This window comes from Carcharhinus amblyrhynchos, chromosome 11 (assembly GCF_965287045.1).
Source record: "Carcharhinus amblyrhynchos chromosome 11, sCarAmb.v2.hapA, whole genome shotgun sequence".
Taxonomy (NCBI): Eukaryota; Metazoa; Chordata; class Chondrichthyes; order Carcharhiniformes; family Carcharhinidae; genus Carcharhinus; species Carcharhinus amblyrhynchos.
Genome location: NC_137334.1, coordinates 18,867,979 through 18,883,812, shown reverse-complemented (window position 1 = coordinate 18,883,812; position 15,834 = coordinate 18,867,979). Strand labels below are relative to the sequence as shown.

General features: G+C 50.8%; 1 protein-coding gene across 2 annotated transcripts in view; it reads left to right on the top strand.

Annotated features, from left to right (window-relative positions):
• The window catches only part of LOC145349949 (uncharacterized), a 225,861-nt gene that overhangs the window by 145,332 nt on the left and 64,695 nt on the right, over nucleotides 1-15,834 (top strand). For both annotated transcript variants that reach the window (XM_080198654.1, XM_080198653.1), the window contains exons 5-7: nucleotides 1,255-1,299; nucleotides 12,764-12,902; nucleotides 15,215-15,282. In XM_080198654.1, coding sequence (XP_080054780.1) covers nucleotides 1,255-1,299; nucleotides 12,764-12,902; nucleotides 15,215-15,282 — 252 coding nt within the window. The remainder of the gene's footprint in view (nucleotides 1-1,254; nucleotides 1,300-12,763; nucleotides 12,903-15,214; nucleotides 15,283-15,834) is intronic.

Below are 15,834 nucleotides of genomic sequence, written 5' to 3'. Positions count from 1 at the left end.
GGGGCTCAAGTTCAAGGTAAGGGGGGAAAGGGTGCAGTGGAGAAGTGTGGGGGAAATTTTTTACACAGAGGGCGGTGGGGGCCTGGAATGCACTGCCGGGTGAGGTGGTTGAGGCAGATAGCGACATTTTAAGACTTACTTAGATAGACACATGAACAGATGAGAAATAGAGGGATACAGGTCATTGGTCTAGGTAGGACAACATGATCGACACAGGCTTGGAGGGCCAAAGGGCCTGTTCCTGTGCCATACTGTTCTTTGCTCTTTGTTTCATTCTTAACAGGGTTAGACAGGGTAGATTCCCTAAAAGAATGTTCCCGATGGTGAGGGGAGCCCAGGACTAGAGGGTCGTAGTTTGAGGATAAGGGATAAACCTTTCAGGACTGAGGCGAGGAGAAATTTCTTCACCCAGAGAGTGGTGAATGTGTGAAATTCGCTCCCACAGTTGAGACCAAAACATTGTGATTTTGAGAAGAAATTAGATATAGCCCTTGGGGCTAAAGGAACAAAAGATTTGGGGGGAAGGGGGGGATCAGGATATTGAATTTGATGATCAACCATGATCATAATGAATGGTGGAGCAGACTTGAAGGGCCGAATGGCCTAGTCTTGATTCTAGTTTCTTTGTTTCTATGCATGGGTGGCCCTCTCAGTGAGCTGCGATATTGAAATCGGTTTGTCCATTCACCGTGACCCCATGAGTAAGATTAAATCCATTTAATACACGCCGAATATTTCACACCCAGTTATAGAAAGTGCTGAATTGTTTATATATTAATACAACTGTCATCAACTTCAAATAGTAAAGACAAAAGAAATTTTGACGCTTTGGACACAGAGGGAGCGCACGGCTCTCACACTCAATGTTGTGAGCAATCAGCACACTCCTCACCTCACTCACCCTCACTTTACGTGCAAATCGCATCAGTCAGACTGGCAGGAAAAAAACTACGCGGACGGGAATCAGCGGAATGTGGCTACCCTGCGCCTGGGCAACGGTCAACAAAATATCTGGTGGGGGCCACACTCAGAATCCAAATTGGCCATATGTGGCCCGCAGGCCCCAGGCTACACAGCGCGCGCACACACACACACACACAGACACACACACACACACACACACACACACACACACACACACACACACACACACACACACACCACCTCCTCCTCCTCCCCCACTCCATTGATTTAAATCATCACTGCTCAGATCTGCTTTAAAATTGACGGGAACTTGTTTCTTTGTCCCCGCAGGCTTCGGGAGATTACGGAAGTGGATATGGACGTGGAACACAAATGGTAAGCAAGAGATTTACTGAGATTAATGAGGGGCAGAGTTTGCGAGGTGGTGCGTGCGAGGGGCAGTTTTATTTTATTCATTCCTGGGACATGTGCGTCGCTGGGTGGTCCAGCATTTATTGCCCAGCGCTAGCTGCCCGAGGGCAGTTGAGAGTCAGCCACATTGCTCGGGGGTCACATGTAGGCCAGACTGGGTAAGGACGGCAGATTTCCTTCCCTGTTTGATTTTGATTTGATTTATTATTGTCACATGTATTAACATACAGTGAAAAGTATTGTTTCTTGTGCGCTATATAGACAAAACATACCATTCATAGAGAAGGAAAGGAGAGAGTGCAGAATGTAGTGTTACAGTCATAGCTAGGGTGTAGAGAAAGATCAACATAATGCAAGGTAGGTCCATTCAGAAGTCTGACAGCAGCAGGGAAGAAGCTGTTCTGGAGTCGGTTGCTACGTGACCTCAGACTTTTGTATCTTTTTCCCGACGGAAGAAGGTGGAAGAGAGAATGTCCGGGGTGTGTGGGGTCGTTGATTATGCTGCTGCTTTTCTGAGGCAGCGGGAAGTGTGGATGGAGAAAACTGGTGGCAGGCTGGTTTGTGTGATGGATTGAAAAAGGACATTAATGAACTGGATGCGTTTTTGCGACAATGGTTTCATGGTCATCAGTAGATTCTTCATTCCGGGTTTTTTTTACTGAATTCAAATTCCACCATCTGCTATGGCAGGATTCGAACCCGGATCCCCAGAACGTTAGTAGTTTCTGGATTAATAGTCTAGAGATAATACCATTAGGCCATCACCTCCCCATGATGCTACTCCATGTCCCTCTGACCTTCTTGATCGCACTGTCAGGCTGGATTAGGGCCTCCAGATGATTGTTTCTGAGCTTAGTTCTTAATCCCATATCCAACTCAGCACCAGGGCCATTCACATCTACATATAGCGCAGCGCCCACCTTTATCCCGATATCTGCTCTCTGTATCTCAGACCTTTATCAATGCATTTTTTACTTCCAAACTCCAGCTACTCTATCGACCTCCTTCTCCTCCTGTCTAGAACTCCTACGTAACCAGTGATTGGCACTTGCTGTCTCATAGTGCCAGGGACCTGGGTTCGATTCCGGCCTCAGGTCACTGCTTGTGTGGCGTCTGCACGTTCTCCCTGTATCTGCATGGATTTCCTCTGGGAAGATGTGCTGTTTAGGTGGATTGGCCATGCTAAATTGTTGCTTAGTGTCCAACGATGTCTGGGTTAGGTGGATTGGCTATGCTAAGTTGCCCCTTAGTGTACAAAGATGTGCAGGTTAGGTGATTGGCCATACTAAATTGCCCCTTAGTGTACAAAGGTGTGCAGGTTAGGTGGTTTGGCCATGATAAATTGCCCCTTAGTATCCAAAGATGTGTAGATTAGATGGATTGGCCATGCTAAATTGCCCCTTAGTGTCAGGGGGATTAGCTAAGGTAAATGCATAGGGTTATGGGAATAGGGCCTGGGTGGGATTGTGATGGGTGCAGATTTGATGGGCTGAATGGCCTCCTTCTGCAGCGTAAGGATTCTATGACTCTAACCTTTAACGTGTCCAAAAGCCAACTGTTTGCATTCTGTCCCCCACAGTGTTGCTCTCTCGCTGGTAAACACTGGTTCTCAAACCCCCAAGATAAGGGACAAGTCAAATTTAAGTTTAATTCCCCCCCATTGTACCTTTCTCTCTGCGACCTCTTCTGACCACAACTCCCCTCCTGAACACCCTCATCCTCCGACTCCACCTTTTTGTGCCTCCTCCCTCCACTCCTTCCTGGTCACCTGGGCACTGTCCTGTTAAATACCCTGTGTAAACGTCTCCTGTCCTGTCCCAGTTTTGGTCACTCCTATCCAATCTCCGATGCCTGTCCCTCCTTTGCATCTCTCAGTACACCGGCTTTGGAGACTTCCTGATGTTAATATGGAAACGAGCTGTTGCTGTAATTGTAAATTTAATTTGCGTCTGTTGTCCATTTATGGAGGTTATTGGCTTTGTGCAGTTGGCCCAGTGGAACTGGAGCCGCTGCTAAAAGGAACTGAATTCATCCAGAGTGAATCATAGAATTGCTACAGTACAGAATCAGGCCATTCGGCCCATTGGGTCTGCACCAACAACAATCCCAACCTGGCTCTTTCCCCGTAACCTTACGTCTCTATCCTGCTAATCCCCCTAACACTAAGGGATAATTTAGCATGACCAATCCACATAACCTACACATCTTTGGAATGTGGGAGGAAACCGGAGTAGACTCACAGAGACAATGGGGAAAAACTACAGACTTCCCACAGACAGTGACCCAAGCCAGGCATTGAACCCGGGTCCCTGGCGCTGTGAGGCAGCAGTGCTAACCCACTGTGCCACCCAACCACTGTGCTCCTGCATCTGAGCCCACAGTCAATCCCAACAGCTCTGAAACCATTCAAACAACATTTTGATTACATTTCAGCCACCATATCAGATATAGTTTCAGTCGCAGTGGCACAGTGGTCAGCACCGCTGCCTTACAGCGCCAGGGACTCCCGTTCAATTCCCAGCTTGGGTTGCTGTCTGTGTAGAGTCTGCACGTTCTCCCCGTGTCTGCGTGGGTTTCCTCCACGTGCTCCGGTTTCTTCCCACAATCCAAAGACGTGCAGGTTACGTGGATTGGCCATGCTAAATTGTCCCTTAGTGTCCAAAGATGTGCAGGTTAGGTTGATTGGCCATGCTAATTTGTGCCTTAGTGTCCAAAGATGTGCAGGTTAGGTGGATTGGCCATGCTAAATTGTGCCTTAGTGTCCAAAGATGTGTGGGTTAAATGGATTGGCCATGCTAAATTTCCCCTTAGTGTCCCAATACATGCAGGTTTGGCCATGCTAAATTGCCCCTTAGTGTCCCAAGATATGTGGGTTAGGTGGATTGGCCATGCTAAATTGTGCCTTAGTGTCCAAAGATGTGCAGGTTAGGTGGATTGGCCATGCTAAATTGTGCCTTAGTGTCCAAAGATGTGTGGGTTAAATGGATTGGCCATGCTAAATTTCCCCTTAGTGTCCCAATACATGCAGGTTTGGCCATGCTAAATTGCCCCTTAGTGTCCCAAGATATGTGGGTTAGGTGGATTGGCCATGCTAAATTGTGCCTTAGTGTCCAAAGATGTGCAGGTTAGGTGGATTAGCCATCATAAGTGTGTGGGGTTACTGGGATAGGGCAGGTGAAATGGGCCTAGGTGGGATACTGTGTCAGAGAGTCAGTGCAGACTCGATGGGCCAAATGGCCTCTTTTGTACTGTAGTGGTTCTATGACATCGATTTAGATCATAAAATACTGGAGCAGAATTAGGCCACTCAGCCCATCAAGTCCGGTCTACCATTCCATCATGGTGCAAGTGTTTCTCACCCCATTCTCCCGTCTTTTCCCCACTCATGTCTTATAAGACTTCCTGCATCTAGGGGTGACCTAGGGACACAAGAAGTGGATGAAGCACACACATCTGTTTTCCATTGCTTGTTTGTCATTAGCCTGAAGCCAGAAACATGGAAAGAGAGCAGGCCAGAGGGCCCCAGTCTCACCGTCAGCCATTGGCGCATTCACAAGTTGAAACTCTACCTGTTTGGCCGTGTTATGGACGCACCATGAAGACCTGGGGCAGGACTCGAACCCAGAGCTTCTGGCTCAGAGACAGAGACATGAGCGCACTGCGCCACGGGAGATCCCGACATGGATTTGGATGTGTGGCAGATCCAGAGTCATTCAGGCTGTTGAAGAGAACATCTGCTTGTCTGATTGGTGGATGGAATGCAGCACTGGAGAGGAACTAGTTTCCCTCCCGTGTCTGCAGTTCTCTTCAGCAATGAGAGCTGGAGTCCATTTGTCTAATAGTAATGTCCTTGTACTGTTTGCGGTTACCTGGGCACTAACAGCTAGACTGCAAACCTCTTCAGATTTTCCACAGAGAATGTGGGATGTATTCCGCTTTTCCGACCTGTTTTGCAATACTCCGTGGGAAAGACTTGCTCTCAATTGTGTTGTTAGTGCCCAGAAAAGGCAAAAAGGTGGATTGGCCATGCTAAATGACCCCTTATTGTCCCAAGATGTGTAGGTTAGGGGGTTGACCGTGGTAAAATTCACAGCTTTACGGGAATAGGGAGGGGGGAGAAGGCTTGGGTGAGATGCTCTGTCCGCGAGTCGGTGCAGACTCAATGGGCCGAATGGCCTCCTTCTGCACTGTGGGCATTTTATGGTTCTCTTGACCAGAAGAGATACTAAAGTGCTTCACACACGGGTGTGGAACCTCTTGAAAGTGTGGTCACCGCTGTGATGTCGGAAACGTGGCACAGCCAATGTATGTACAGCAAGCTCCCACAAACAGCCAAGGGATAATAACCGGATAACGGAAATGTTGGCCAGGACAATGGAGATAACGGTGGATAAACATCTGGAAAGCAACACCAGCAAGACCCGCGATGGGAAGATTTCAGAAAGTGGAGCGGCCTCTCCATGGGGCAGGCAACGAGTTTAAAGTTTGATTTATTAGTGTCACACAAGGAGGCTTACATTAACACCGCAATGAAGTTACTGTGAAAATCCCCTAGTCGCCACACTCCGGTGCCTGTTTGGGTACACTGAGGGAGAATTTAGCACGGCCAATGATGGTGGAAGGGAGAATGTCCGGGGTGTGTGAGGTCCTTCTGGCTGCTTTGCCAAGGCAGCGAGAAGTCAGAGTCAATGGATGGGAGGCTGGCTTGTGTGATGGGACTGGGCTACATTCACGACCTTTTGTAGCTTCTTGCAGTCTTGGGCAGAGCAGGAGCCATACCAAGCTGTGATACAACCAGAAAGAATGCTTTCTATGGTGCATCTGTAAAAGTTGATGGGAATTGTAGCTGACATGCCAAATTTCCTTGGCTTCTGAGAAAGTTGATGGGTTTTCTTAACTATAACATCGGCGTGGGGCAGGGGGGAGCCAGGACAGTTTCCAGATTGCCCCCACTCGCCCCTGCCCCACAACCCTCAGTTCTTTTGTCAATCAAAAATCTGTCTAAACTTACCCTTGGATGTGTTCAAAGACCCAGCACCTCCACTCCCCCCGCCCCGTCCCCCATTGCTGCCCTGGGGGAGAGAATTCCAAACATTAACGACCTCCCGAGAGAAGAAATTCTTCCTCGTCTCCGTCTTAAGTAGGCAACCCCATCTTCTGAAACTCTTCAATGCTCCCCCCACAACCCACCCACCAACCAATCCCCAATTCTGGATTTTGCCACAAGCGGAACATTCTGCCCGACCAGCAAACCTCAAGATGTTTCAACACGATCAACTCTCATTCCTCTAAACTCCAACGAACTGGCCACCACACTACCGCAAGAAGCTTTGGAGAGAGTGCAGAGAAGATTCACAGGGATGTTGTCTCATCCCTAGGGTGTTGGCTATCAGGAGAGGTTGAAGAAACTAACATTGTTTTGACTGGAAAGACGGAGGCTGAGGGGGGGAGCGACCTGATAGGGGTCTACAAAGTTATAAAAGGGTGGATAGTCAGAGGCTTTTCCCCCCAGGGTGGAAGTGTCAATTACAATTGGGCACAGGTTGATGGGGGAAAGTTTAAGGGAGATGTACTGGGGGGGGATGTTTCTCATGCAGGGAGTGTTGGGTGCCTGAAACGCGCTGCAGGAGGAGGTGGTGGAAATAGTCACACTAGTACCATTTCAGAGGCATCTGGATGGGTACAGGAATAGGGGGATATGGACCGAGTAAGGGGAGAAGGTTTTTTTTAGTTTAGTTCGGGCATCATGGTCGGTGCAGGTTTGGAGGGCCAGTTCCTGTGCTGGACTTTTCTTTGTTCTTTGAACTCAAGACCCAATCTGGACCCAGTGGGGAACATGATGTGGAGATGCCGGCGTTGGACTAGGGTAAACACAGTGAGAAGTCTCACAACACCAGGTCAAAGTCCAAAAGGTTTATTTTATAGTAAACCCACAAGCTTTCAGAAACGCTGTTCCGAAAGCTTGTGGGATTACTATCAAATAAACTGGTTGGAATCTAACCTGGTATTGTGAGACTTTCTAATGGGGAACCCAGGGGAAACATCTTTACTCAGAGTAGGGTGAGAATGTGGAACTCGATTGTGGGTAAAACCCCATCTGGGTCACTAATGTCCTTTAGGGAAGGAAATCTGCTGCCGTTCTTAGCCGGTCTGGCCTAATTGTGACTCCAGAGACACAGCAATGTGGTTGACTCTCAGCTGCCCTCAGAAGTAGCCTCTTGCTATGTATCTATATCAAGGACATGAGCTGTTTTATTTACAGTGAGATACATTTTGGTTAAGCCCTTCTACCCCCACTCTCCTCTTGCTGAAGATTGAGGGGTTAAGGGTTCAGCAGTGTTGGAGATTCGACTGCTCATTAGGCTGTGGGAAACACAGCAACTATTTGCTGTAATGTGAGCTCCATTGGCCCCTCTCGGGTCCCCCCTCCCCCCAGTCAGCACATTCGGACTGATTTGGCCACGGCTAATTTCAGAACCAGAATCCTCCACATGTGAGGGACGAAGCTCTTGAATCATTGCCTTTTCATCAGCTCCCAGATGTTTTCCATTTTTCTATTAGTTATCGAGATTAATATGAGATAGTTTCGCTGAGTGCTCCTGCCAGTTTATCTCTCTCTCATTCTCGTTTCCTTTCTCTCTCGCTCCCTTTCCCACTCTCTCCTGTGCTCTCGCTCTCTCCCACGCCCTCTCTCCTGCCCTCTCTTTTTCTTTCTTCCACACTCTCTCTTCCACACTCTCTCTCCATACTCCCCCTCTCCCCTGCTTTCTTTCTCCCTCACTCTTTCTCTGTCTCTCTCCCCCACACTCACTGTGAACTATACTTCCTCTCTGTCTCCTGCTTTCTCTCTCTCTCTCTTTCCCCCACAGTCTCTCTGTCCCACACTCCCTCTCTCTCTCCCACTTTCTCTCTCTCCTGCTTTCTTTCTTTCTCTCTCTCTCTTTCGCTCTCCCTCACACTCTCTCTGTCCCATACTCCCTCTCTGTCTCCTGTTTTCTTGCTCGCTCTCTCTCTCTTTCGCTCTCTCTTCCATGCTCTCTCTCCTGGCCTCATTTTCTCTCCCACACTCTCTCCCATACTCTCTCTTTCTCTCTCTCTCTCTCTATCTCTCTCTCTCTCCCCTATCCTCTCTTTCTCTCCCTCTCTCCTGCCCTGTCCATTTCTTTCTCCTGCTCCCTCTCTCCTTCCTGCTTTCTCTCTCTCTCACTCACTCTCTCCCATTCTCCCTCCTCTCTCTCTCTTCCTGTCACCCTCTCTTGCCTCTTGCTCCCTCATCGCTTGCTTTCCCACTGTTTCCCTCTCTCACCATCTCTCTGTCCCATAATCACACGGCCCAGCCAGTCTGAAAGGCCAGTGTTTGACCCTCCCTCTCTGTGGGTGCGGGGGTACATCCTCAGCGTCCCCCAGCAATTTGTCACTGAAACAAACAAATGACCCACAAGCCCAGCAGGCTGCTCGACTACATGGGGCATCACTGGGGATGAGTTTAGCTCAGTTGGCTGGAGTAGTGGATGCAGAGCGATGCCAACTGCAAGGATTCAATTCCCGTACCAGCTGAAGTTATTCAGGAAGGCCCCGCTTTTCAACTTTGCCTGAGATCAGACCATAAGACATCAGGAGCAGGATTAGGCCATTGGGCCCATCGATTCTGCTCTGCCATTCAATCATGGCTGACATTTTTCTCATCCCCATTCTGACTTTTCCCCATAATCCCTGATCCCCTTATTAATCAAGAACCTATCTATCTCTGTCTTGAAGACGCTCAATGACCCGGCCTCCTCTGTGGCAATGCATTCCACACATTTACCACTCTCTGGCTGAAGAAATTCCTCTGTTTTAAAGGATCGTCCCTTTAGCCTGAGGTTGTGCCCTCTGGTTCTAGTTCTTCCTGCTAGTGGACACATCCTCTCCACGTCCACTCTATCCGGGCCTCGCAGTATCCTGTAAGCTTCAATAAGATCCCCTCTCGTCCCACCAAACTCCAACAAGTACAGACCCAGAGTCCTCAACCGCTCCACATAAGACAAGCTCTTCATTCCAGGGATCATTCTTGTGAACTGCCTCTGGACCCTTTCCAAGGCCAGCACATCCTTCCTTAGATACGGGGCCCAAAACTGCTCACAGTACTTCAATCACCACCAGTCACCCACCGCCTGTGATCATCAGAGACTATGGCGATTTTACCTTGCCTTGCATCATCGCCAAATACGATCCAGTTTTATGAGGAGAGGTTGAGTAGGCTGGGTCTGCACTCATTGGAGTTTAGAAGAATGAGAGGCGACCTTATTAAAGTGTACAAGATTCTGAGGGAGCTTGACAGAACAGGCACCGAGAGATTGTCTCCCCCCCCTCGTGAGAGAATCTAGAACGAGGCGGCACAGTTTCAGAATAGAATCCCTACAATGCAGAAGAAGGCCATTTGGCCCATTGAGTCGGTACTGACCACAATCCCACCTATCCCCCATAACCCCATGCATTTACCCTGGTGATTCCCCCTGACGCTAATGGGCAATTTAGCGTGGCCAATACACCTAACCTGCACATCTTTGGAGAGTGGGAGGAAACCGGAGCACCTGGAGGAAACCCATGCAGACATGGGGAGAATGTGCAAACTCCACACAGACAGTGACTCGAGGCTGGAATTGAACCCAGGTCCCTGGTGCTCTGAGGCAGTAGTGCTAACCCACTGTGCCACCCTCAATAAAGGCTCTCCCATTGCAGGCGGAGATGAGGAGGGATTTCCTCTCTGTGGGTTGTTAATTTTTAGAATTCTGTCCCCCGGAGAGCAGTGGAGGGCGTGGGGTGGGGGTGGGGGTGGCGGGAGGGAGGGGTGAGCTGGCTGGGTCATTGAAGATATTCAGGGCTGAGACAGACTGGTTTTTGATCGATAAGGGGTTGAGGGTAATGGGGGCAGACAGAAAAGTGGAGTTGACTTCACAATGGTGGCACAGTGGTTAGCACTGCTGCCTCACAGCCACAGGGACCCGGGTTCGATTCCCGGCTTGGGTCGCTGTCTGTGTGAAGTCTGCATGTTCTCCACGTGTCTGCATGGGTTTCCTCCGGGTGCTCTGGTTTCCTCCTACAATCCACAGCTGTGCGGATTAGGGGGATTGCCCATGTTAAATTACCCATTAGTGTCCAAAGATATTTAGGTTAGGTGCATTGGCCATACTGAATTCTCCCTCAGTGTACCCAAACAGGCACCAGAGTGTAGCTACTAGGGGATTTTCGCAGTAACTTCATTGCAGTGTTAATGTAGGTGTATTTGTGACATGAACAAAGAAAATTACAGCACAGGAACAGGCCCTTCGGCCCACCAAGCCTGCACCGACCATGCTGCCCGACTGAACTAAAACCCCCTACCCTTCCAGGGACCATATCCCTCTATTCCCATCCTATTAATATATTTGTCCAGACGTCCCCTTAAAAGTCACTATCGTATCCGCTTCCACTACCTCTCTCAGCAGCGAGTTCCAGGCACCCACCACCCTCTGTAAAAGGTGCCTCGTACATCTCCCTTAAACCTGGCCTTCGCACCTTAAACCTATGCCCCCTAGTAATTGACTCTTCCACCCTGGGAAAAAGCTTCTGACTATCCACTCTATCCATGCCCCTCATAATCTTGTAGACTTCTATCAGGTCACCCCTCAACCTCCGTCGCTCCAGTGAGAACAAACCAAGTTTCTCCAACCTCTCCTCATAGCTAATGCCCTCCATACCAGGCAACATCCTGGTAAATCTTTTCGAATAAATAAATTAAACTTCAGCTGATAAGAGAATGGATGCTGTGCATCGAGAATTCTAACTGGGTTAAGCCCAGTTGACGGATGAGTTGGGTCAAGTCCAGTTGGGGCCTACAGATCAGGCTTTGTGACCCACTTGGGTGCACCATCCCAAAACAAAAGGCTTGTTCAAATCCAGGCCCACGGCCGCATTCCTTTGGGACAATGCCTCGCTTTAGGCTGACTGAACCTCTTGCCCTAGTGAGGTCAAAGTGCAGATTTAACACTTCAGTCTGTGCCAGCCCAGATTGCAGACAAACTGTTGCTAGGAGATGACAGGCCCACCCCCACCTCCCCCCTTCCCAGTCAGTAAGTCCAACTTTTGGAGCATTGAACAGTGGGCCTGGGCTGACACCCCCGGTGCAGCGCTGTAGGAGTGCGGCACTGCCGCTCTGTCAGGTGAGGTGTTCAAACGAGACTTTGGCCTGCCCTCGCGGCTGGGTTGTGAAAGATCCCACCGTGAAGGGGAGTGGTGCCTCAGTCCTCGCACCACCTACCCCTCCGCCCTCCGCGCTGGCCAGCTCCCTGGCCAACATGACTGAACCAGTCTCTCCGGCACCTGTCACATTGCTATTCATGGGATCTTGCTGTGCAGCATTTGGCTGCCAAGTTTCCACCACAGTGACTGCGTTCCCGACAATGACTGCCCCAGATGGGGAGAGTTTCTGTGTTGTTTTCAGGTTGGGAAGGAGTGATGGAAATGCACAGATCGCTCTCTTCCTGGCTCCTTCACAAGTGGCTTCAGATCACTTTAGATCAGCCCCCTGCCCTCCCCTCCCTCCTGCTTCCCTCCCCTCCCTTCCTGCTCCCTCCCATCCCTCACTCAATCCCCCCTCCTTTACTTCCTTCATCCCTCGACCCTCCTTCTCTCCCTCCTTCCTTCTCTCTTCTCCCTCCCTCCCTTCCCCTCCTCTCACTCCTCCCTTCTCTCCCCTCCCTACCTTCCCTTATCTTCTCCCTCCATCCCTCTCCTTCCCTCTGCCTACCTCTGCTTCTCTCTCTCTCTCTCTTCCTCTTGCTCCTTCTTTTCTTCCAAGCTGTCCCTCCCTACCACTTCCTCTCTCTCCATCCCTCTGCCTCCCCTCCATCCCCCTCAATCCTCCCTCCATCCAATCTCTACCCCTCTCTCCTTCTCTCTCTTTCTCGCTCCTCTTCCCTTTCCCTCTCCCCCCACTCCCTGTCTCTCTCCCTCCTTCTCCCTCTCTCCCCTTCCCTCCACTCCTTCCTCCATTCCCAGTTGTTAATGAATATCCCAATCTTGGTGGTAGCTCCAGAAAGACTTGCCCCTTGAGAAGGTGCTGGTGAGCTGCCTTCCTGAACCTGTGGCAGTCTGTAGGTACACCCACACTGCTGTTAGGGAGGAAGTTCCAGGATCTTGACCCAGTGACAGTGATATATTCCCAAGTCAGGATGGTTTGCCAATAATGGTGTTCCCTTGTGACTGTTGCTGTGGGACTGGTGGATTGGCCAAGGGAGGGGGTTTGGGGGTGAATGCCACAGTTGTTCCAGGGCCTGGTGTAGATCGTACACCCCGCAGTGGCAGTGCGTCAGTGCTGGAGGGCGGGTTTGCTGGTTACACCCAGGGGACCTCCCCCCCTTCACTATCCTTCCAGAGAATGTGCTTCTTAAACGAGTTTGTCCTGCAGGTGACGCCTCCCTCACACCGTCCCCCAGAATTCCCACCGGTTCTCCCTCCTCCCATCGATCGGAGTCACCTCACGGTCGACAGTGCACCCCCGGCTGAGGAGAATGGCCAGTGGACCCGGGTCTCGGTGAATGTGGAAGGTAAGAGATCTTCAGGTGATCCGGTATGGATATGGATCTGGCGTGGATCCGGTATGGATCTGGCGTGAATCCGGTATGGATCTCAATCTGGTGTGGATCTGATATGGATCTCGATCTGGTATGGATCTGGCGTGGATCTGGTTGGGATCTGGTATGGATCCGGTGTGGAACTGGTGTGGAATTAGTATGGATCTGCTGTGGATCCGGTGTGGATCTGGTGTTGCTCTGGTGTTGATCCGGTATGGGTCTGGTGTTGATCTGTAATGGATCGATGCAAATTCAGTGTGGATCTGGTGTTGATCCAGTGTGGATCTGGTGTTGATCCAGTGTGGATCTGGTGTTGATCCAGTATGGATCTGGTATGGGTCTGGTTTGGATCCGATATGGATCTGGAAAAGATCCCAACATAAGATATCAAGTCAGGAAAGGTAAGTGCCGTGTTTTGGATGCGGGGATGTTATGGTGAGTTATCCGGCTGCACGTAACGGTTTCAAATGATTATTTTATCAAATATTATTGAGCTCAGATACTCAACCTGTCTGAGTGATAAAGTGAAATTCTAATAATACGGCTAGTGCGCAGGTACAGGGAGAAATACGGAGGTCACACTTCAGTTATACAGTGGGTTAGCACTGCTGCCTCACAGCACCAGGGACCCGGGTTCGATTCCCAGCTTGGATCACTCTGTGTCTGCGTGGGTTTCCTCCGGGTGCTCCGGTTTCCTCCCACAATGTGCCGATTAGGTTGATTGGCTGTGGAAAATGCATGGGGTTACGGGGATAGGGCAGAGGGGAGAGCCTGGGTGGGATGTTGTTTGGAAGAGCTGGTCCGTACTTGACGGGCCGAACGGCCTCCTTCTGCGCTTGCTGGGGCTCTGTAGCGTTCTGAATGCAGTAATGTCGGGGGCCCAAAGCAGCTGCAGGCAGCTCACACCGGACGGGACACCCCAGGGCAGAGTGTGGGCGAGCTGTCAAGTAGTGAAGTGTAGGAGTGGGGCTCCTGGGCTGGAGATTTGGCCAGTCACAGTCTGTGGGGTTGCAGCGCCATACAGTGGGGGAAAGCAGAAGTGCAGAGCCAGCAGTTTTAAACCTTGTGTGTAAGTCAGTGAGTGTCAGCAGCAACACGGGAGTGAAAGTAGCTGCGATGGTTAACTGTTAATGGAGTGTCTGTGTTTAAAGATTAACGGTAAAGTCCCTGTGGACTGGGCAGTTGATGGATTAGCAAACATCTACATGAACTGATCTGTTTGTGTTTCCAGTTCCACATTCTTATCTACCCCTGAGAACCTTTAATCCCGCCCCCCCGACAAGAGTCTATCTACCCCCCCACCCCCCAGCCCATCTTAAAAATATACAGTGACTACCCCCACCACAACCTCCCGACCCCCTCGTCGCCACCACCTTCTGAGGCAGAGAGTTTCAGAATCGCGCACAACCCCCTTCGGACACAGATGAGGACAATTTTTTTTTCCACTCGCAGGACGAGCCCCTAATTCCGAAACGGTGCCCCAGGTTCATCCACAAGAGGAAAGATCCTCTCCATGTCCACCCTGTCAATATTGTCCAGGATTTTATATTCTTCAAATAAGTCACCGCCCTCATTCTTCGAAACGACACATCTTTGGACACCAAGGGGCAATTTAGCATGGCCAATCCACCTAATGTAAAACGGGGTGTGCACGGTCTCAGGAAAAGGGTCTGATTATTTAATACTGAGATGAGAAGAAGTTCCTTCACTCAGAGGGTTGTGAATCTTTGGAACTGTCTATCCCAGAGAGCTGTGTATGTTTCATCGTTGAGTAAAGGCTGAGAGCGCCAGAGTTTTTTGGTGTCTCGGAATTAAGAGAATTGAGGGGCAAGCAAGAAAGTGGGTCAGCCACGATAGTATTGAAAGGTGGAACTGGCTCGAGGGGCCAAATGGTCCACACCTGCTTCTACTTATTGTGGCAATCTAGAGATGACCAACATATGGCTGGCACTTGGTGACCTGCCACACTGGTTGTGGCTGAGAATTCTCCCTCACTTTTCTCCCTCCCTTTAGCTCTGAGGGGGGGTCACTCACTCCGTTCCTCTCTCCCCGGACGCTGCCCCGTCTGCGATCCGGCGTTTCCTGTTTTGATTCCCGGAATCTGCAGCGCTTTGCCTTTTATTTTACTTTCGGAGTTGGGTTTTGCCAGCGGAGATTTATCTCCCATGGTGTCGGGGGAGAGCGAGGGATCATTGTCTGAGGCTCTGAGGGGAGGGGGAGGGGATTCGAACCTTGACCCCTCCCGGAGTGATTGATTGGCCCCTGTCTCCCGTTCTCTCTCGAAGGCTCGGTGGAATCGAAAGGAGATAGCGGCTCCCGGCCTGGGACGGCCCCTGTGTTCAAAGGAGACAAGGTAGGTGTGCGACAAGGGCCTAGCCAGAACAGGCTGGTAACCGGGGTGGGTGGAGGGGCAGAGGGGGTGGGAGGGAGGGAGGGTGGGGCTCCTGCGGCGGGTCCTAGATGGTGACAACTTGGCTCTTCTCGAGTCGCCTGCAGCCGAACGGCCACCTCCAGAGGGCAGCTGAGAGCCAGTCATGTTGGCGTGGGACTGGAGTCACGTGTAGGCCCAGGCAGGGGTCACGGCACCCCCTTCCTGCGGAGTGACCCAGCTTCCTGCTCGTTCTCGGCCCTCCCGATCGCAGTTGTGGAGCTAATGGGTGAAATCCTGTGGGAGTGGAGCGGGGGGGGTCCCCGCGGGAGGTCCAATCAGATTCCACCCCAATGCCTCTTTTCGGGAAGGCCCCATTTCATCTTGTCGTGCTGAGGCAGTTCGCATGTCGGCATCTACCCGCTCCCCCCCCCCAGCCCCCCCCCGCCATCCCTGTAATTCGATGCCCCCCCCCCACCCCCAAGGGTAGAAGCCCCATCCTGCCAGCCAATCAGAGCCCAGCAGCTCTTTGGTGGT